This window comes from Mustela putorius, unplaced genomic scaffold (genome assembly GCF_011764305.1).
Source record: "Mustela putorius furo isolate JIRA1106 unplaced genomic scaffold, ASM1176430v1.1 tig00000081_pilon_pilon_pilon, whole genome shotgun sequence".
NCBI lineage: Eukaryota > Metazoa > Chordata > Mammalia > Carnivora > Mustelidae > Mustela > Mustela putorius.
The window spans coordinates 1,520,795-1,543,270 of record NW_025421272.1 but is presented as its reverse complement, the minus strand read 5'-3'; the positions used below and the strand labels follow the sequence as shown (position 1 = coordinate 1,543,270).

The 22,476-nt window shown below is 40.2% G+C and overlaps 1 protein-coding gene and 1 pseudogene across 13 annotated transcripts in view; one reads left to right on the top strand and one right to left on the bottom strand.

The window, feature by feature from the left end:
• DEPDC5 (DEP domain containing 5, GATOR1 subcomplex subunit) overlaps positions 1 to 22,476 on the bottom strand; it is a 137,138-nt gene that overhangs the window by 106,631 nt on the left and 8,031 nt on the right. For 7 of the 13 annotated variants that reach the window (XM_004766359.3, XM_004766362.3, XM_004766361.3 and 4 more), the window contains 3 exons: positions 22,262 to 22,311; positions 7,560 to 7,629; positions 914 to 992 (listed from right to left, as the gene is read on the bottom strand). In XM_004766359.3, coding sequence (XP_004766416.1) covers positions 914 to 992; positions 7,560 to 7,629; positions 22,262 to 22,311 — 199 coding nt within the window. Of the gene's footprint in view, positions 1 to 913; positions 993 to 7,559; positions 7,630 to 16,904; positions 16,989 to 22,261; positions 22,312 to 22,476 lie in introns of all 13 variants that reach the window. The other 6 variants (XM_045067719.1, XM_045067779.1, XM_045067747.1 and 3 more) reach the window with 1 other exon arrangement.
• LOC123388456 lies at positions 7,860 to 8,253 on the top strand (annotated as a pseudogene).

Here is a 22,476-nt window from a genome sequence, read left to right as displayed (position 1 = left end):
AAGAGACTCTTAATTACAGGAAATAAACTTAGGGTTGCTAGAAGGAAGGGGTTTGGGAGGATAGGGTAATAGGGTGATGGGCATTATGGAGGGCATGTGATATAATGAGCACTGCGTGTTACATAAGACTGATGAATCACTGAACCACACCTCTGAAACTAATAATACACTATATGTTAATTAATTCAATTTAAATAAAAAGTTTTTAAAAAGAAATTAATTTGTAATTTTGCTAAACACAAATTTGAAATACATGTACCATAGGGCTAGTGTATTGGACACAGTAGCCACACCTCATAGCAGCTATACTGCCCTCTACTCATTACATGATAACTCTAATAAAATGAGACAAACAGAGGCACCTGGGTGGCTCAGCGGGTTAAAGCCTCTGCCTTCGGCTCAGGTCATGATCTTAGGGTTCTGGGATCGAGCCCCACATGGAGCTCTCTGCTCAGCAGGGAGCCTGCTTCCCCCTCTCTCTCTGTCTGCCTCTGCCTACTTGTGATCTCTCTCTGTCAAATAAATAAATAAAATCTTTAAATTAAAAAAAAAAAATGAGACAAACATGGAGAGTCCTGAGTGACACGAAGAGAAATGAATGATATCAAAGAAAGTTTGTTCCTAGCCATAGAGTGATTTTATGTCTTTTCAACCCATACTTGCAGGATAATTAAAGATCTGAGAAGTCAGATTTTCCATTAATACTTTATAGCATTTCATGGAATTCACCATATAAATATAAATATGTAAAATATTTCCTTTCAATTTGTTTATTTTGGCATTTAATGATTTGTAAAGATCTCAGGACAGATTTTTGGAGAATGTCAATAGCTTACTGTAAAATGATACCAACTTGGGAGAAACCAGAAATGTCAACCCAATGGCAGCTACAACCAGCACTTAGGAACAGTACCATAAATATCGAAATCCCACATTTCACAGCTCATCTGAATAAATATGTAAACCATAGCCGACGTAGAACGAAACACCACCTGAAATAAACAAAAATGTTAATTGCGTTAAAAAGCAATGATGTATGGAATTTCAGTTGTGCCAGATGAAAAAGTTCTGGAGATCTATTTCACAATAATTAAATATAAATGCACTTAACCCTACTGAACTGTACACTTTAAAATGGTTTAGACAGGGGACCTGAGTGGCTCAGTCAGTTAAGTATCTGACTCTCCATTTTGGCTCAGATCCTGATCTCTGGGTCATGAGATCTTGCCCAGTGTTGGACTTTGAACTGGATGTGGAGCCTACATGAGACTCTCCCTTCTTCTCCTTCTGCCCCTGGCCCCCACTCACTCTCATTCTCTCTTAAAAAAATAGAAATAAAATAAAATAAAATGGTTAAGATAGGATGGGGGGCCCGGCTGGCTCAATCAGTAGAGCATGGGACTTTTTTTTTTTTTTTTAAGATCTTATTTGTCTGAGAGAGCACAAGCAGGGGGTGGGGCAGGCAAAGAGAGAAGAAGACTCCCCACTGAGGAAGGAGACCAATGCTGAACTCAAGACAAAGGCAGACACTTAACCAATTGAGCCACCCAGGCACCCCGCATGCAACTTTTGATCTCAGGGTTGTAAGTTCAAACCCCACACCCGGTGTATAGAATATTTAAAATAAAATCTTAAAAAATAAATAAAACAAAATAAAATGGTTAAGATGGTATGTTTTACATGTTTTTTACCACAAAAGAAAAAGAAAGGCAATGATGGAAGATTTTTCTTAAATGTGACATGGAACTTCTAAAAGCAAGCTTCATCCCTGGCATCATAAAGCCACGAAGAGAAGATCTTGTCCCTGCCCTCTAGGAGCTTAGAGTAGAGGATTAAAACACACAAAAGACTGCAACATATACAAATATTCCTTGAAGGTTCTCGTAAGAAATGGGGGGGGCAGTAAATCTACCTAGGATAGTCAAGAAAACCTCATTATGAATACAGAACTTGGGGGTAAGATATGCCAGTCGATGAGCTGCCAGTCTAATAAATTATTAATTATAATTCACATCGGACACACCCTACATACCTAGACTGCCTCAAGGAATCAGGAAGGCTTTCCAAAAGTAAGGGAGCCTAAGACAAGTACAGAGGGATGAATGAATAGCTTGTAAGGGGGAGAAGGCAGGAGCTAAATGCTCCAGACAGGAGAGAGAAGTAGAGAAGTATGTGCAAAGACACGGACACAAGACAGAACATGGCATGTTTGAGGAACAGCAAATGGTTCCCAAGGGCAGGACAGCATGCGATAGAGGGACTTATGGGAGAAATGAAAAAATGAGCTCCAGATTCCAATGTCTCCGCAGATTTCTCCTCTCAGAAGTCCAACAGGTATCTTACAAACAACTTTTTTCAACTGCTCCCAAATGTCTCCTCCCCAGTCTTCTCCACCTCATAAAAGACATCACTGTCTGTCCATCAAGCTGATCAATTCTTCTCTTTCCTTCACTCCTCATACCCAATCCACCATTAAGTTTTGTGAACTCTACTCCAAAATGCCTCTTAAGTCTGCCCACATCCCTCCATTGCTAGGGCTCCTACCTTAGTCCATACCATAGTTTTCTATCTTCCTGACTTATTTCTCTGCTTCTACTCTTGCCCCTACAAACAATGCTCTACACAGAGTAGAATACTATGGGTGCATATGCCACAACCTTTCTTCCTAAGTAATGGGAAGCTGATTCTATTCCAAGAGGCAAGGCACCCAGTCAAAAGACTAAACCTCCCAGCTTCCTGAGTAGCTACATGTGACTAAATTCTGGCCAATAAGATGTAAACAAAATGTCACATCTGGAAGCTGACATGGCTGGAAGGTGAATCCCTCCTGACTTTCTTCCCTTCCTCTCTCCTCGACCTGGAATATGAATGTGGTTACAGCAGCTCCCGCTGTACCATGGAAGCCCAGTCCTGAGGATGGAAGAACAGGAAGATAAATAGAGCCTTAGCTCACCAATAATTGCGACACTGCCATTCCAGCCAGGAATGGTCTTCCCATGGACTTCTTTTATCAGAGAGAAAAAAGTTGACTCTGGAACATCAATTTGCCACTGTTACTTTGGGATTTTTTTGTTCAACAAAATCCAACTGAATGGCTCTGAACATGGACCTTATTTGTGGTGACATGGCTAAATGCACCAGGAAGGTCAGAACTGTTGGTAAATAACAGCACCCATTACAGGGTCTCCCTCAGGAAAATGATGAAGAAAATTGAAAAAGTCAGCACATCAAGTACACATGCTCCTTCTGTGGCAAAACTAAGATGAAAAGATGAGCTGTGGGCATCTGGCACTATGGTTCCTACATGAAAACAGTAACCAGTGGTGCCTGGACCTACACTACCATCATAGCGAAGGCGGCCATCAGTGCAGGAAAGGAATTCAGAGACCAGCAGAAGCTCCATCATTTGAAACACCTCTAGCCTATAATAAATAGGTTAACTAATGTAACAACAACATAACAAAAAAAGAAAAAAAAAAAACAATTGGATGAATAAGTGATCTTTTGAAAGCGTAATTCGGGAATCACTCAACCACTCAAAATCCTTGAATAGATTCCAATTGTCCTTCTACCCCAGTTACAAGGACCTATGTGAACCGGCTGCAACCAGTCCACCTTTCCACCGACATCATTCTTCCTATTTATCTCTTATGCTTCTGCACACTGGCCTCTCACAATTGTTTCCTCTGCCTGGAAAGTTCTTTGCCTAAACCTCCATACACTGGCTAAGTTTCACTTTTCTGAAGTCTTTCAGAGACACCTCCTTGACCATCTTTGTAAAGGAGATCTACTACTCTCTCTCGCAATGCTCTGTTTCCCTATGAATGTTTAATTTATCTCATTTGTTTACTAAGAAGGCCACCTTCAGTTAGTCTTTCTCATTACCCAACTAGTTTCCTTTGGACTACTCATCATAATCTATAATTACATTTATGCACTGGGTGTCTACTTACATCTGTCTCCCCACTAGGGTGTGTAGGCTCTTTACCAGGAGGGATCTCATCTGTGCTGTTCACTCATGCCTCCCCACTGAGTGGTAGTGCTCCACTCTGAATTCCCCTCTAGAATGAAGGATGTTCATAGGGACACCTGGGTGGCTCAGTCAGTGAAGTGTCTGCCTTGCTCAGGTCATGATCCCAGGGTCCTGGGATCAAGTTCTGCATCACGCTCCTTGCTCAGCAGGGAGCCTGCTTCTCCTTCTCCCTAGCGCTCCCCCTCCTTGTGCACACACTCTCTCTCTGACAAATAAATAAATAAAATCTTTAGAATGAAGGATGCTCATGGATAACATTCTATACCAATTTGTTTGGTTTTTTTTAATAGTTAATCTCTATACCCAACTTGGGGCTTGAACTCATCACAAGATGAAGAGCCACATGCCTTACCAACTGAGCCAGCCAGGTACCCATCTACCAATTTTTTCCCCCCACCAAATTAAGTATTAAAAAAAAAAAAGAAAGAAAAGCACAATAGCACTCAGAAGGTGCTTCCATATTATTTATTAAATATGTGAATGAGGGATGCCTGCGTGGCTCAGTCGGTTAGGCTGCTGCCTTCGGCTCAGGTCATGATCCTGGGGTCCTGGGATCGAACCCCATATCGGGCTCCTTGTCCAGAGGGGAGCCTGCTTCTATCTCTGCCTCTGCCTGCCACTCTGCCTGCTTGTGCTCTCTATGAAAAATAAATAAATAAAATCTTAAAAAATCTTTAAATATGTGAATGAATGAGGTTGAAGATGTAAACAAGCATATGCCAAATTATTGTGTCTTTGTAAATTATGCTTAAGAGTGAATTTCTAGTAAAGTGGGGACAAGCAAAACAAGATCACTATCAAATAACAATTTGTGCCCATTAGAGCTGCAAAGACTTTAAAAATCTAATACTGGGGCGCCTGGGTGGCTCAGTGGGTTGGGCCTCTGCCTTCGGCTCCGGTCGTGATCTCAGGATCCTGGGATCGAGCCCCACATCTGGGCACTCTGCTCAGCGGGGAGTCTGCTTCCCCCTCTCTCTCTGCCTCCCTTCTGCCTACTTGTGATCTCTCTCTCTGTGTCAAATAAATAAATAAAATCTTTTAAAAATAAATGAATAAATAAATAAAAATAAAAATCTAATACCAAATGTAGGAAAAAATGAAAAATAACAGGAGATTATATATATTGCTATTAGGAATATGACCTGGTCCAAATATTTTGAAAAATAATTTTCCATTATCTTACCTATGGCCTATACACTCCTAATTATAGATTAAAAATATAGTATTAAGGGAGCACCTGGGGGGAGCACTGTCAGTTGAGTGTCTGACTCCTGGTTTTGGCTGAGGTCATGATCTGAGTCGTGAGATCCAGCCCTGTGCTGGGCTCTGTGCTCGGTGCAGAGTCTGCTTGGGACTCTCTCTCCCTCTCCCTCTGCCCCTCCCCTCTGCACACTCTCTCTTTTAAATAAATAAATAAATCTTTTTTTTTTTTTAAGATTTTATTTATTTATTTGACAGAGAGATATATCACAAGCAGGCAGAGAGGCAGGCAGAGAGAGAGGAGGAAGCAGGCTCCCCACTGAGCAGATAGCCCAACATAAGGCTCGATCCCAGGAACCCGAGACCATGACCCAAGCTGAAGGCAGAGGTTTAACCCACTGAGCCACCCAGGCACCCCAAATCTTTAAAAATATATAAAAAGGGGCTCTTAGGTGGTTCAGTCAGTTAAGTGTCCAAGTCTTCATATTAGCTCAGGTCATGATCTCAGGGTTGTGAGATCAAGCCCTGAATAGAGTTCTGCACTCAGTGGAAATCTGCTTGATATTCTCTTCCTCTCCTTCTCCCTCTGCCCCTCCCCTTGCTCACACACCTGTGCTTGCCCTCTCAAATAAATAAATCTTTTATATATATATATATATATATATATATATATATATATTTATATATTTATATGTATGTATGTATTAGGTACAAAAATATAGCTAAAAAGGACTATATTTTTTTTTGCCTTAATAAAGCTCAAGGGATGCCTGGGTAGCTCAGTTGGTTAAGTGGCTGCCTTCAGCTCAGGTCATGATCCCAGCATCCTGGGATCGAGTCCCACATCAGGCTCCTTGCTCGGCAGGGAGCCTGCTTCTCCCTCTGCCTCTGCCTGCCACTCTGTCTGCCTGTTCTCGCTCGCTCGCTCTTTCCCTCTGTCTCTCTGATTAAAATAAATAAATAAATACATACATACATAAAGCTCAAAAATTAGTGAAACAAATAATATACTGTTAAGAGTAAGACACACATGTATTTGTTACTAAGTAAACAAGAAAAATACACAAAAATAGAATTCAGATAGCAGTTACTTATAAAGGCACTGGTTCTCAACTAGAGGCAATTTTGCTCCCCAAGGGAATGCTCAGTAATATCTGGAGATGTTTCTGGTTGTCGTGACTCACAGGGTACTACTGGTATCTTGTGCACAGAAATTAGGGATGCTGCTAAACATCCCATACTGCATGAGACAGCCCCCCATCACATCACTGCTATGTTGAACCAGGTAATTCGTTGTTCTGGAGACCTGTCTTATACATTATAATCATGTTTACCACCTTCTTCTCAAAATCCTAGCTGTGACACAGAAAAATGTCTCCAGACATTGCCAAAAGACCCCAGTGGAGGCAAGATCACCCTCCGGTCAAACCACCACTCCCAAAGGAGGCAGGGGATAAGAACAAGGAAGAGCAGACAGGTGGTTTCACCAGCATGGGTAATGTTTACAGCTCTTCAGTTTGGATTTTGCCAGCTAGAATAGAGAACCAAAGAAGGAAATTCCTTCACAAAAGTCTCTGTTGATGTTTACCAACTGCAGTCTTCTACTGAGTTTAACCTTTGCTATATGTACTAGCAAGCATCAAAGCCTGCAAACTAGACACTGCATTTCCATGTTTAGACCTCTTTCAGAAGAGAAAACAAAGGGGCACCTGGGTGCCTCAGTCAGCTAAGCATGGGCCTTCCAGTCAGGTCATGATCTCAGGGTCCTGAGATTGAGTCCCCCACCAGGCTCCCTGCTCAGAGGGGAGTATGCTTCTCCCTGTGCCCCTCCCTCCACTTGTGCCTGCACGCTTACTCTCTCTCTCATAAATAAATAAATAAATAAGAAGAGAAAACAAAGATTGACCCCAAACTGGAGAGCTCCAACTATAGAACATTAGAATTCCAGGAGTCCTTGGGGCGTTTGGGTGGCTCAGTGGGTTAAGTCTCTGCCTTCGGCTCTGGTCATGATCCCAGGGTCCTGGGATTGAGCCCCACATCCAGCTCTCTGCTCAGCGGGGAGCCTGCTTCTCCCTCCCCCTCTGCCTGCTTTTCTGCCTACTTGTGATCTCTCTTTCTATGTGTCAAATAAATTAATAAAATATTTTTAAAAAAGAAAAAAAGAATTCCAGGAGTCCTTAACAATATTACAATATTATTTACCAGGGAGAATAGTACCCATCAGGAGATAATCAAGTTTTTGACTGTTTCTGATTTGTTTTCGGTTTCAGGACTCAGAGATAATGGTATGAAGAAACAAAACCAAAAGATATTTTATCAGTCTCACCCTAGTATCTTCGCTGATATAACCACACATGACCTTCTCATTCTTGACCCACAGCTCACCAGCCTGTGCCCTGAAAAGATAGACACAGAGGTTACTGCAAGTCTTACATAAAACACAAAGAAACAGGGATAACTTCAGGGTGCCTCCCTGTACTCTGATACTTATCCCTAAATGACCTGCCCGGTTACCGATTTCCAGAGGAAATGCCATGAACAGATTACGCAACATGAAGAATTCTCATAATGGAGTGGAAGTGCCCTTTCTTCCTTTCTGCTATGGGCTGGAGTGGCTGGTGTCAAGATGGACAAGTTCATGAAACCCAGTTAGGTGGTGTTGCTCCTGGCCAGACACTGCTCCAGACGCAAAGCATTGATGATGGCACCTCAAACTGTCCCTACAGTCATACTTTGGTGGTTGGAAATGACCACCATCCCCACAAAGTGACAGCTGCCATGGGGAAGAAGAAAATCACCCAGAGATCAAAGATCAAGTCTTTTGTGAAAGTTGGTAACTACAAACAACTTCATGCCCACAAGGTACTCTGTGGATACCCCCTTTGACAAAACTGTCATCAACAGGACATCTTCAGAGGCCCTACTCTTAAACACAGGCCTGAAGAGAGGCCAAGGTCAAGTTCGAGAAGAAGTATGAGACAAGCAAGAACAAGTGGTTCTTCCAGAAGCTCCAGTTTTAGATCTGTTTTGTCATTAAAAATAGAAGGAAAAAAAAAGATAATTCTCAGAGTATAGTGAATTTATATGACAGTTCTTAATCTGGGAATCCATAGGCAACACACAAGTCTCAGGAAATCCATGAATCCTCTGAAATCATGCAAAGATTTCTGGGCAAAGAATTATAGTTTTTGTCAAATCTCTAAAGGGTCCATGTCACAAAAATAATTAGGAAGAACTGACAAACAAACAATTTTGCTAATCCCAACTTTGATATGATGAGTATCAACAAAAACAAAAATCTGTCTTAATATCAGGATTGGAAGACAAGCCATTAGGAGGCATGGGACAGAGTCCCTATTCAATGAAGGTCACTCTGAAAAATTTTCATGGCGACTTGATTTTGCACTTTGGGGCTTAATGTCTTTGGCTCTGCAACTTATTAAGGGCATGAAATGGATAGCATAGTTCAAAGAGTATGTCCTTCTGAGCTGACCAGCCTTGAGTGGAACTATTCGCGGCAGGAATCTCAGTTCTGAGTGTCCTAAAGTAGATGAACGACCATAGGGAAATAACTCTGAAGCCCAGCACCCTTATCTTAAAAAAGGAAATAATGACGTCTACTTTATAGAGGTATTCAGAGAATTAAACCACATACTGTGGAGAAACTATTCAGGACAGTGCTGGGATAGGAGGTGTCAGAGTTAAGAGTACTAGTAGCTACTTGTATTAGCAGGAACCGTAACAATGGTAAGCATGTTTTTTAAAGATTTTATTTATTTATTTGCCGGAGAGACAGTGTTTGTGTGAGTGCACAAGCAGGAGGAACAGCAGGCAGAGGTAGAAGCAGGATCTCTGCTGAGCAAGGAGCCTGATAAAGGACTCAATCCCAGAACCCGGGGATCATGACCTGAGTCCAAGGCAGATGCTCAACAGACTGAGCCACCCAGGTCCCCCCCAGTCACAATCTCTCTGAGCCAGTTTTTTTAAAAAATCAGTAAATGTGATTAATAAGAACACCGCCTCATCCATCTTCTACAGCTCTTGAGAAGATCCAGTAAATGAGATCACTGTAAATGAGAGTACTTGGTGTACTGTGAAACAGTTATGATTCCAATGTAAATGGTTCCTTATAAAACACACACAGAGGGGCGCCTGGGTGGCTCAGTGGGTTAAAGTTTTGCTTTCGGCTCGGATCATGATCCCAGGGTCCTGAGATCGAGCCCCGCATCAGGCTCTCTGCTCAGCCGGGAGCCTGCTTCCCTTCGTCTCTCTCTGCCTGCCTTTCTGCCTATTTGTGATCTCTGTCTGACAAATAAATTTTAAAAAATAAACATAAAAATAAAACACACATAGAAAATGCAGTATTGACCTTTGCTCCTAAACCTAAAATCTGCCCTTTGCCAAACAGGAACTGAGAATGGCCCTGAGGTAGATTTTCTTCTCTTTTCTGCTGGTTCAAGGGAAGAAAAACTGCCACTGACCAATGCAAACACAAAATCCATTATCCCCCAGGACAGAACCTAAGAGCACACATGGCTTACGACAAGACAAAAGGGCACACTGCCAAGCCTTGAGGATGAAGTTAACCTACAGGGTACTAGCGCTTGATTTATGTAGAAGCTTAGGCAGGGCACTTCCCCTTCCTTTTCTATCGAGTGAGCTGTTGGGGATCAGTGACTTCCACTATCTTTTACAACTAAATTTCATCCTTCTGTGAATACGAAGTTAAAATAAATGCAAAGTATGGTCACTATCCTGTTATCTGTGTAACACAGCTTTGAACAACCTGAATGTCCAACAATGGCAGACAGATTAAGTAAATTATGATGTAACCAGACAACAGAATATCATGCAACCATTAAACTCATGTTTACAAGGAGTTTTAACTTCACCAGAAGTGTTTATAAGCTTTTAAGTAGAAAAAAGGGATACAAAATCGTACACACAGTATCATCATCTATATAAAAATATAGATTCACCTATATATATATATTCATCTATATAAAAAAAATTCATGCATGTGTATGCATGAAAAAAACATTGAGGGGTACCTGATTCAAACAGTAGGTCATGCATGCGATTCTTGATCTCTGGGTTGTGAGTTCAAGCCACACTTTGGACATGGAAATTACTAAATCAAAAATTTAAAAAGAAAGGAAGGAAGGAGGGCACCTGGGTGGCTCAGTGGGTTAAGCCGCTGCCTTCAGCTCAGGTCATGATCTCGCGTCCCGGGATCGAGTCCCGCATCGGGCTCTCTGCTCGGCAGGGAGCCTGCTTCCTCCTCTCTCTCTCTCTGCCTGCCTCTCTCTGCCTACTTGTGATCTCTCTCTGTCAAATAAATAAATAAAATCTTTAAAAAAAAAAAAAAAAAAGAAAGGAAGGAAGGAAAGAGGGGGCACCTGGGTGGCTCAATGAGTTAAGCAACTGCCTATGGCTCAGGTCATGATCTCAGAGTTGTGGGATTGAGACCCACATTGGGCTCCCTGCCCAGTGGAGAGTCTGCTTCTCCTTCGGCCTCTCATTCATGCACGCTCGCTCTCTCTCTCTCTTTCTCTCTCTCTCCCTTAAATACATAAATAAATCTTTTTAAAAAAATAAAAGAAAGAGTCAAGATGGTAGAGGAGTAGCAGACTGAGATGACATCAGGTCGCAGGAGTTCGGCTAGATACTTATCAAACCATTCCGAACACTTACAAACACAAAAGGAGATCGAAGAGAAGAAGAGCAGCAATTCCAGAAACAGAAAACCGACCACTTTCTGAAAGGTACGACGTGCGGAGAAATGAATCTGAAGCAACAGGAAGACAGACCGTGGAGGGAGAGGCCAGCTCCCAGCAAGCAGTGGAGCAACAGAGCACAAAATTTGAACCCTTAGAAGTTTGCTCCACTGAGGAACATTGCTCCAGAGGCTAAGCAGGGGTGGAGCCCTCACAGGGAGAGTGTGTCTCAGGTCCCGCAAGGTCACAGAAGGATTGGGGGTGTCTGAGTGTAGCAGAACTCGGAGGTATCAGAGCGGGGAAGCTGGCTACAGAGACAGAGCTGATGAGTGAGCTCTCAGCTCAGGGTTACCTTAAACCGTGATCCATGGCACAGACAGGCCACTGCTATTTGAGCAGGGCCCCCATAAGTGGCAGATCCGGAGAAAACCACCTTCATTTGCCGGAAAAGCAGAGCGGCAGGAATCTGCTGGATTTGTGTGCCAGAGACATAAATGCTTGGTTGCAGGCCGGATGACCTAGGAGTGTGGCTGGAGACGAGGGAGAGTGGAGTGACTGAGCACTTTTCTCCAAGGAGGCACTGAGGAGTGGGGCCCAAGCTCTTGGCTATTCCGGGCCGGAGAGTGGGAGGCCGCCATTTTAATTCCTGTCCTCCAGAGCTCTACAGAAAGCGTTAGCAGAACAAAGGCTCCATAAAGCGAACCAAGATTACTTAGCCCAGCCCCTGGAAGGATGGCGCAATTCCGCCTGGGCAAAGACATTTGAGAATCACTACAACAGGTCCCTCCCCCAGATGATCAGCAGGAACATCCAGCCAAGACCAAGCTCACTGATCAAGGAGAACAGTGGAATTCCAGAGAAGGGAAAAGCAAAGCATGCAATGCATGGTGTTCTCCCCATGATTCTTTAGTCTTGCAAGGTTAATTAAATTTTTTTAATTTAATTTTTTTCTTATTCTAATTTTTTTAACTTTTCCTCTTTCCTCTCGCAATATTTTTTAACTAGTTTATCTTAACAATACCTTTCTAAAGAAAAAATGTTTTTAAACCTGCATTATTATTGTCACATTTAAGATTTTATTTATTTATTTGACAGAGTATTACAGTCACATTTTAACCTTCATTGTATCTAACTTTATTTCTTGTATACATATAGGGGTTTTCTTCTAAAAAAATTTTGGGATAAAATTTCCTCTAAAATATACCCTAAATCTAGCACAGGGCTTTGTTCTAGTCTCCAGCCTGACCAAATTCTCTCCACCTTCTTTTTCTTTCTTTTACCAACCAATGTATCTTACCAATTCTTTTTTAGAAATTTTTTTTTAATTTTCATCGTTACAGTTATATTCCATTCCTTCATCGTGTTTACCTTTAATTTTGTATACATGTAAGTTTTTCTTTCTTTAAAACTCTGGGAAGTAGTTTCTTCTAAGAGAACTCTATTCTATTCATCAGTCTAATATATATATATATGTGTGTGTGTGTGTGTGTATTTTTTTTTATTTCATTTTAAATTTTTTTAAAACTCCCTTTTACCCCCTTTTATCACCCCCTGATTTGGGGTCTCTTTTGATTCGGATAGCATACATGTATCTAGGATCTTTGCCACCCTTTTAGTTATTTTATTCTCTCATTCATACCTGGATAAAATGACAAGGTGGATAAACTAACCACAAAAAAAAAAAGAATAAGAGGTAGTACCAAAGTTATGGACCTAATCAATACAGATATTGGTAATATGTCAAATCTAGAGTTGAGAATGACGATTCTCAAAGTGCTAGCTGGGCTCAAAAAAGGCATGGAAGATATTATAGAAACCCTGTCTGGAGAAATAAAAACCCTCTCTGGAGAAATAAAAGAACTAAAATCTAACCAAGTTGAAATCAAAAAACCTATTAATGAGGGGCAATAAAAAAATGGAGGCTCTTACTGCTAGGATAAATGAGGCAAAAGTGAGAATTAGTGATATAGAAAACCAAACGACAGAGAATAAAGAAGCTGAGCAAAAGAGAGACAAGCAACTACTGGACTATGAGGGGAGAATTCAAGAGATAAGTGAGTGATACTATAAGATGAAACAACATTAGAATAATTGGGATTCCAGAAGATGAAGAAAGAGAGAAGGGAGCAGAAGGTATATTAGAGGAATTTATTGTAGAGAATTTATTGTAGAGAATTATTGTAGAGAATTTATTATAGAGAATTTCCCTGTAGAGGAATATGGTTAAGGGAACAAGCATTGAAATCCAGGAGGTGCAGAGAATCCCCCCCTCAATATCAATAAAAATAGGTCCACACCCCATCACCTAATAGTAAAACTTACAAGTCTTAGTGACAAAGAGAAAATCCTGAAAGCAGCCTGGGACAAGAAGTCCGTAACATACAATGGTAAAAATATTAGATTGGCAGCAGACTTATCCACAGAGACCTGGCAGGCCAGAAAGAATTGGCATAATATATTCAGAGCACTAAAGAGAAAAATATGCAGCCAAGAATACTATATCCAGCTAGGCTATCATTGAAAGTAGAAGGAGAGATAAAAAGCTTCCAGGACAAACAAAAACTAAAAGAATTTGTAAACACCAAACCAGGTCCTCTAAGGGGTCTTCCAGGCAAAGAGAGAGCCTAGAAGTACTAGACTAGAAAGGAACAGAAACAATATACAGTAACACTCACCTTAGAGGCAAGACACTGACATTAAATTCATATCTGTCAACAATTACCCTGCATGTAAATGGGTTAAATGCCCCAAACAAAAGACACAGGGTATCAGAATGGATAAAAAAACAAAACTCATCAATATGCTGTCTACAAGAAACTCATTTTAGACCCAAAGACACCTCCAGATTTAAAATGAGGGGGTGGAAAACCATTTACCATGCTAATGGACATCAAAAGAAAGCTGGGGTGGCAATCCTTATATGAGATAAATTAGATTTTAAACCAAAGACTATAATAAGAGATGAGGAAGGACACTATATCATACTCAAAGGGTCCGTCCAACAAGAAGACTAACAATTTTAAATATCTATGCCCTTAACATGGGAGCAGCCAATTATATAAACCAATTAATAACAAAATCAAAAAAACACATCAAAAATAATACAATAATAGTGGGGGATTTTAACGCCCTCCTCACTGAAATGGACAGATCATCCAAGCAAAAGATCAACAAGAAAATAAAGGCTTTAAATGACACACTGGACCAGATGTTCATCACAGATATATTCAGAACATTCCATCCCAAAGCAACAGAACACACATTCTTCTCTAAACATGGAACATTCTCCAGAACAGATCACATCCTGGGTTACAAATCAGGTGTCAACCAGTACCAAAAGACTGGGATCATTCCCTGCATATTTTCAGACAACGATGCGCTGAAGCTCGAACTCAATCACAAGTGGAAAGTTGGAAAGAACCCAAATTACATGGAGGCTAAAGAGCATCCTACTAAAGAATAACTGAAAAAATTCATGAAAACAAATAAAAATGAAAACACAACTATTCAAAATCTGTGGGACACAGAAAAGGCAGTCCTGAGAAGAAAATATATAGCGATACAAGCCTTTCTCAAGAAACAAGAAAGGTCTCAAATACACAACCTAACCCTATACCTAAAGCAGCTTGAGAAAGAACAACAAGGAAAGCCTAAACCCAGTAAGAGAAGAGAAATTATAATAAAGATCAGAGCAGAAATCAATGAAAATGAAACAAACAAACAAAAAAACGGTAGAACCAATCAATGAAACTAGGAGCTGGTTCTTTGAAAGAACTAATAAGATTGATAAATCCCTGACTAGACTTATCAAAAAGAAAAGAGAAAGGACCCAAATAAATAAAATCATGAATGAAAGAGGAGCGATCACAACCAACACCAAAGAAATACAAACAATGATAAGAACATATTACGAGCAACTATATGTCAGCAAATTTGACAATCTGGAAGAAGTGGATGCATTCCTAGAGACGTATAAACTACCAAAACTGAACCAGGAAGAAATAGAAAACCTGAGCAGACTCGTAACCAGTAAGGAGATTGGAGCAGTGATCAAAAAATCTCCCAACAAACAAGAGCCCGGGCCAGATGGCTTCCCAGGATAATTCTACCAAACATTTAAAGAATTCATTCCTATTCTCCTGAGACTGTTCCAAAAAATAGAAATGGAAGGAAAGCGGGGTGCCTGGGTGGCTCAGTGGGTTAAGCCACTGCCTTCGGCTCAGGTCATGATCTCAGGGTCCTGGGATCGAGTCCCGCATCGGGCTCTCTGCTTGGCAGGGAGCCTGCTTCCCTCTCTCTCTCTCTGCCTGCCTATCCATCTACTTGTGATTTCTCTCTGTCAAATAAATAAATAAATAATCTTTAAAAAAAAAAAAAAAAGCCTCTGCTTTCGGCTCAGGTCATGATCCCAGGGTCCTGGGATTGAGCCCCCCATCAGGCTCTCTGCTCTGCAGGGAGCCTGTTTCCCCTGCTCTCTCTGCCTGCCTCTCGGCCTACATGTGATCTCTCTCTGTCAAATAAATAAATAAAATCTTTAAAAAAAAAAAAAAAAAGAAATGGAAGGAAAACTTCCATACTCATTTTATGAGGCCAGCATTACCTTGATCCCAAAACGAGACAAAGACCCCATCAAAAAAGAGAATTATAGACCAATATCCTTGATGAACAGATGTGAAAATTCTCACCAAAATACTGGCCAATAGGATCCAACATTACATTAAAAGGATTATTTACCACAACCAAGTGGGATTTATTCCAGGGCTGCACGGTTGGTTCAATATCCACAAATCAATCAATGTGGTACAATACATTAACAGAAGAAAGAACAAGAACCATATGATCCTCTCAGTAGATGCTGAAAAAGCCTTTGACAAAGTACAGCATCCTTTCTTGATCAAAACTCTTCAAAGTGTAGGGATAGAGGGTACATACCTCAATATCATCAAAGCCATCTATGAAAAACCCACAGCAAATATCATTCTCAAAGGAGAAAAAATGAGAGCTTTTCCACTAAGGTCAGGAAAACAGCAGGGATGTCCATTATCACCACTGCTATTCAACATAGTACTAGAAGTCCTAGCCTCAGCAATCATACAACAAAAAGAAATTAAAGGCATCCAAATCGGCAAAGAAGAAGTCAAACTATCACTCTTTGCAGATGATATGATACTATATGTGGAAAATCCAAAAGACTCCACTCCAAATTTGTTAGAACTTGTACAGGAATTCAGTTAAGTGCCAGGATATAAAATCAATGCACAGAAATCAGTTGCATTTCTATATACCACTACCAAGACAGAAGAAAGAGAAATTAAGGAGTCGATCCCATTTCAATTGCACCCAAAACTATAAGATACCTAACCAAAGAGGCAAAGAATCTATACTCAGAAAACTATAAAGTACTCATGAAAGAAATTGAGGAAGACACAAAGAAATGGAAAAATGCTCCATGCTTTTGGACTGGAAGAACAAATATTGTGAAAATGTCTATGCTACCTAAAGCAATCTATATGTTTAATGCAATTCCTATCAAAATCCCATAAAAAAAATCCCATCCATTTTTTTCAAAGAAATGGAACAAATAATCCTAAAATTTATATGGAACCAGAAAAGACCTCGAATAGCCAGAGAAGTATTGATAAAGAAAGCCAAAATTGGTGGCATCACAATTCCAGACTTCAAGCTCTATTACAAAGCTGTCATCATCAAGACAACATGGTACTGGCACAAAAACAGACACAGAGATCAATGGAATGGAATAGAGAGCCCAGAAATAGACCCTCAACTCTATGGTCAACTAATCTTCGACAATGCAGTAAAGAATGACCAATGGGAAAAAAAATAGTCTCTTCAACAAATGGTATTGGGAAAACCGGATAGCCATATGCAGAAAAATGAAACTGGACCATTTCTTTATACCACACACAAAAACAGACTCAAAATGGATGAAAGACCTCAATATGAGACAGGAATCCATCAAAATTCTTGAGGAGAACACAGGCAGCAACCTCTTCAACCTCAGCCGCAGCAACTTCTCCCTAGAAACATCACCAAAGGCAAGGGAAGCAAGGGCAAAAATGAACTATTGGGACTTCATCAAGATCAAAAGCTTTTGCACAGCAAAAGAAACAATCAACAAAACCAAAAGACAACTGACAGAATGGGAGAAGATATTTGCAAAGGACATATCAGATAAAGGGCTAGTACCCAAAATCTATAAAGAACTTAGCAAACTCAACACCCAAAGAACAAATAATCCAATCAAGAAATGGGCAGAGGACATGAACAGACAATTCTGCAAAGACATCCAGATGGCCAACAGACACATGAAAAAGTGTTCCACATCACTTGGCATCAGGGAGAAACAAATTGAAACCACAATGAGATACCACCTCACACCAGTCAGAATGGCTAAAATCAACGAGTCAGGAAACGACAGATGCTGGCGAGGATGGGGAGAAAGAGGAACACTCCTCATTGCAATGAGGGAATGCAAGCTGGTGCAGCCACTCTGGAAAACAGTATGGAGGTTCCTCAAAAAGTTGAAAATAGAGCTACCCTATGACCCAGCAATCGCACTACTGGGTATTTACCCTAAAGATACAAATGTAGTGATCTGAAGGGGCACATGCACCCAAATGTTTATAGCAGCAATGTCCACAATAGCCAAACTATGGAAAGAACCTAGATGTTCATCAATAGAGGAATGGATAAAGAAGATGTGGTGTGGGGATGCCTGGGTGGCTCAGTTGGTTAAGCAGCTGCCTTCGGCTCAGGTCATGATCCCAGCGTCCTGGGATCGAGTCCCACATCGGGCTCCTTCCTCCACGGGGAGCCTGCTTCTCCCTCTGACTCTGCCTTCCACTCTGTCTGCCTGTGCTCGCTTTCGCTCGCTCTCTCTCTGACAAATAAATAAATAAAATCTTTAAAAAAAAAAAAAAAGAAGATGTGGTGTGTATATATGTATATACATATATACACAATGGAATACTAGGTAGCCATCAAAATAAACGAAATCTTCCCATTTGCAACGACATGGATGTCAGAGAAAGACAATTATCATATGATCTCCCTGATATGAGGAATTTAAGAGGCAAAGTGGGGGGATTAAGGGGTAGGGAAGGAAAAAATGAAACAAGATGGCATTGGGAGGGAGACAAACCATAACAGACGCTTAATCTCACAAAACAAACTGAGGGTTGCCAGGGAGAGAGGGGAAAGGAAGAGGGTGGCTGGGTTATGGACATTGGGAGGGTATGTGCTATGCTGAGTTCTGTGAAGTATGTAAGCCTGACGATTCACAGACCTCTACTGTGGGGCTAATAATGCATTATATGTTAATAAAATTTTTTAAAACAGATATTAGCAAACAGCATTCAATAATACATTAAAAGGATAATTCATTGTTTAAAAATTTTTTTTAAATAAAAGAAAAATAATACTGAAAGGTCACACTAAAATTTAATAGTGGTTACCAATACATAGTTAGCTTATATTCCACCATAAGTTTTCTACTTTTTTTTTTTAAGATTTTATTTATTTATTTGAGAGAGACAGAGCACAAGCAGGGGGATCAGCAGAGGAAGAGGTAGAAGCACACTCCCTACTCAGCAGGGAGCCTGATGTGGGGCTTGATCCCATGACCCTGGGATTATGACCTGAGCTGAATTCAGACACTTAACCACCTGAGCCACCCAGGTACCCCACTTTTTTTTTTTTTAAGATTTTATTTATTTATTTGAGACAGAGAAAAAATGCACACATAAGCATGAGTGGGGGTAGGGGTAGAGGGAAAGGGAGGAAGAGAACCCCACTGAGCTAGGTGCCTGATGAGTGGCTCCATCTCAGACAGGGCCTGAGCTGAAAGGAAAAGCACAACCAACGGAGACTCAGGTAACCAAAGTTTTTTTTTCTTTATACTCTCTGTAATACCCAAATTTTCTAGAATAAATGTTTTTTTCAAATTATGAAAGCAAAGTTTTCAGGGTTTTTTTTTTCCCACAGAATATAAAATCACATATACTATATGGTCTCAAGCCAAAACGCAGAATATTTTGACAGAACTATGTCAAAATGTTAATAGTTGTTGATTCTGAGTAGTAATGTTATATTTCTTTTCCCTGCTTCTTTTTTCCATTTTTCAAACTGCCTATATTGAACACATATTATATATAAAAAATATTTAGCATATGCCTGATATCTAACATGTGATAAACAAGTGGTACTTAGTACTAATACTATAGTTAGAGAAGACATTCTAAGAGAATGGCCACCAGAGAAGACTCAAGTCAGAGAAGATTCCAGATCTGCGATACAGCAGATGTAGCAGGAAAACACCCAAACTGAGTATTTCAAGGGGGTTTAACTATGACTCTCCACACTGGTCTGTCTGCTTCTGGAGAGCTGAGAAGTCAAGGCCAGAAATTATTCAGTGTTGCTCCCTCTGGAGTCTGATCAGAAAAAAAAAAAATTTTTTTTTCAGTAAAAAAAGATACCTTAGCTAGTCAGCAGTCCCAAAACTACCTGGAAAACTTCATGATGAAATCAAATGGACTAGGTTTTTAAGTTCCATATTTTAAAAAAAAGCAAAATGCTAAGTTTTAGGAAATAGGACTTTAGTGCAGTATTTTTCTTTTAAAATTTTAATTTTTTTAAAATTATCGATTGCAGGGTTTATTTTTAACATTTTGAAGAATACATTGGGAATTTAGTCTGAGAAAATCAAAATGTTTACCTTTGAAGGAAAAATGATGCTTCAAAGGCAAGGTCTCAAGGTAATGAAATTGTCTCATATGTCCTTAAGAACTAACTAAAGTACCAAGTAAAGAAGCTAAATTACAGAAGACTTCAATAATTATGACTTTATGTAAATAACAACTGTCTTTTGTTATGTGAGGCCCAGAGTATCTTTTTCTTAGTTTCTGTCTTTCCTTCTTTTTTCTTTTTGTCTTCTTAATTTGCATGCCTCCTTGTAGGAAAGAAAGTGACTTTTGATTCAATGTAGGAAGACTATAAGTAAATATTCTAGAGAAATAGTAGAAGACTGTGGTTTACATTTAACCATGAATGAGCAAAATATTAGGACAGATCTTTAAAAGTCTAAGCCTGACATTATGTCAGGGTTCTCATTTCTGTATCTGGCACCATATAGATATGGGCACTTGCACAGAAAAACAAGAAATTTAAGAATGAAAGGTATCTGAGTGGGTTTCTAAACCAGGGCTAAGCTAACTATAGCCCGCAAGCCAAATCCAGTCCATCTCCTATTTTTATGTGGGTCACAGTTAAAGAATGGATTTTATATTTTTAAATGCTAAAAAAAAAAAAAAAAAAAAATTTGCAACAGAGACCTGAGACCCATGTAGCCCAAAGCATAAAAATTTACTCTCTGGTCCTTTATGGAAAAAGATTCTAAACCAACCATTTCATTTTGCAGAGGAGTAGACTCAGAGTCTCCCTGACCTGCCCAACATCACCCCACTAATCACTGGCAGTACAGGAACAGATTATAGGTTTCCTGACTCCTGGCCCACCACCTCGGAGAGACTAAGTTGTACCGGAAAGAATGAATCTAGGTTACATTTCTTGTTTAACTCAAGGCTTAGTCACTTCTTGGGCTGTGCTTTATAATCTCTTACTAAGATTTCTCAAAGAATCTTGACCCTCCAATTTTTAAACCATCCCCTTTTTGGGAAAAAAAAATTAATCCTTTATCCTTTCTTTCCTTTAGGATCAGTAGTTCAGACTAACCAATTAGCCCTAGTTGATGATGAAATGCTCTTTATAAAAGGGATTCTGAGGGTGCCTGGGTGGCTCAGTCAGTTAAGTGTCTGCCTTCAGCTCAGGTCATGATCGCCAGGGTCCTGGGATCAAGTCCCATATCAGGCTCCCTGCTCAGTGGGGAGTCTGCTTCTGCCTCTTTCTCTGTGTGCTTGCATGCATGCACTATCTCTCTCTCTCACTCTCCTTAATAAATAAATAAATCTTAGAAAGAAAGAAAGAAAGAAGGAAGGAAGGAAGGAAGGAAAGAAAAAAGGAAAGAAAGAAATGAATGGCAGGATTAATGGATGGATGAATGAATGGATTCTGGCTAACAAAGGTAGGAGAAATGACTGAATCAGAAAATCACTATCATGCAATGATCATCAATGGATGATACCATTAGGTGAAAAGTTTACGGGGAACTTCATAATGGAGGACCAGACTACCTCACTGGAACCCCCTGATCAATCCTAGTGCCATTAAAAGTGAGTCAACCAGGGTCGCCTGAGTGTGTATTCTGTACACACTCAATCTGTGGATTGAGTGTCTGACTTGATTCTGGCTCAGGTCATGGTCTTGGGGTCCTGAGATTGAGCCACTTTGGGTTCCATGCTCAACATGGAGTCGGCTTGAGATTCTCTCTCTCTCCCTCTCCCTTTGCTCCCACTCACTCACGTGTGAACTCACGCTCTCTCAAATAAATAAATAAAATCTTAAAAAATATGAGTCAACCAGATGTAAACATGCTTGTGTTATACATAACAAATTTCAGGAAAGAAACCATTTCTTCTAAGGAGAAGGATTTGTTTTTCATTATACCTTTTTGCCCTGTCTGAAGGCTTTATTCTGTGGATGTTGTGCTTTTCACATTAAAAGTGCTTTCAAAAAAATCCCTTTTTCTCTCTTCTTTACAAACTAAAATCTAGGAATCATTTTAATAAATCAAGGGCAGTGTAATATGGTTTAAAAGGCAGCAAATCAGGAACTACTAGGCTAGTCTTTTTGTATCTCCAAGTATGTTTCTGAATCTGTAAAAAGAGAAGGTTTGATTAAATACATTCATCTAAGGCTTTCTCTTATTCTAAAATTATGAGGCTGTGCCTGCTTTGTTACAGAATACCATGTGGCTTCAGCAACTTCCACTCAACTTAAAACTACTGTAGTGTAGGGGCGCCTGGGTGGCTCAGTGGATTAAAGCCTCTGCTTTCGGCTCAGGTCATAATCCCAGGGTCCTGGGATCGAGCCCCACATCGGGCTCTCTGCTCAGCAGGGAGCCTGCTTCCTCCTCTCTCTCTGCCTGCCTCTCTGCCTACTTGTGATCTCTGTCTGTCAAATAAATAAATAAAAATCTAAAAAAAAAAAAAAAAAACTACTGTAGTGTACTTCGGGATTTTTTGGTTTATTTTAGCAACAAGTCTAATCGTTTAAGCTATCATGTATTTTATTATATGGACACCACACACCTCAAATGCAGTATATATCCCAGTTACAGCACTAGATCCTACTCCTAGATATTAGCCGATTAAGTCAAGAGTGATGTAATACCTACCTGATGCCAGCAAATTCCACCTTCTGAGTGATATAGGCACATGTGCTGACCTAAGGAAGATAGAGAGAATATGAGATTCAACAACACATCAAGGTCACAAAGAAGGTCTCCTGCCTTTTTAATTTCTTCTAACAACCAAAGGTTCAATTAACAAGGGAGCAATAGATTTGCCCTATAGGCAAACCTGCTGGGGCAAGTGTAACAGTAGGTTCTTA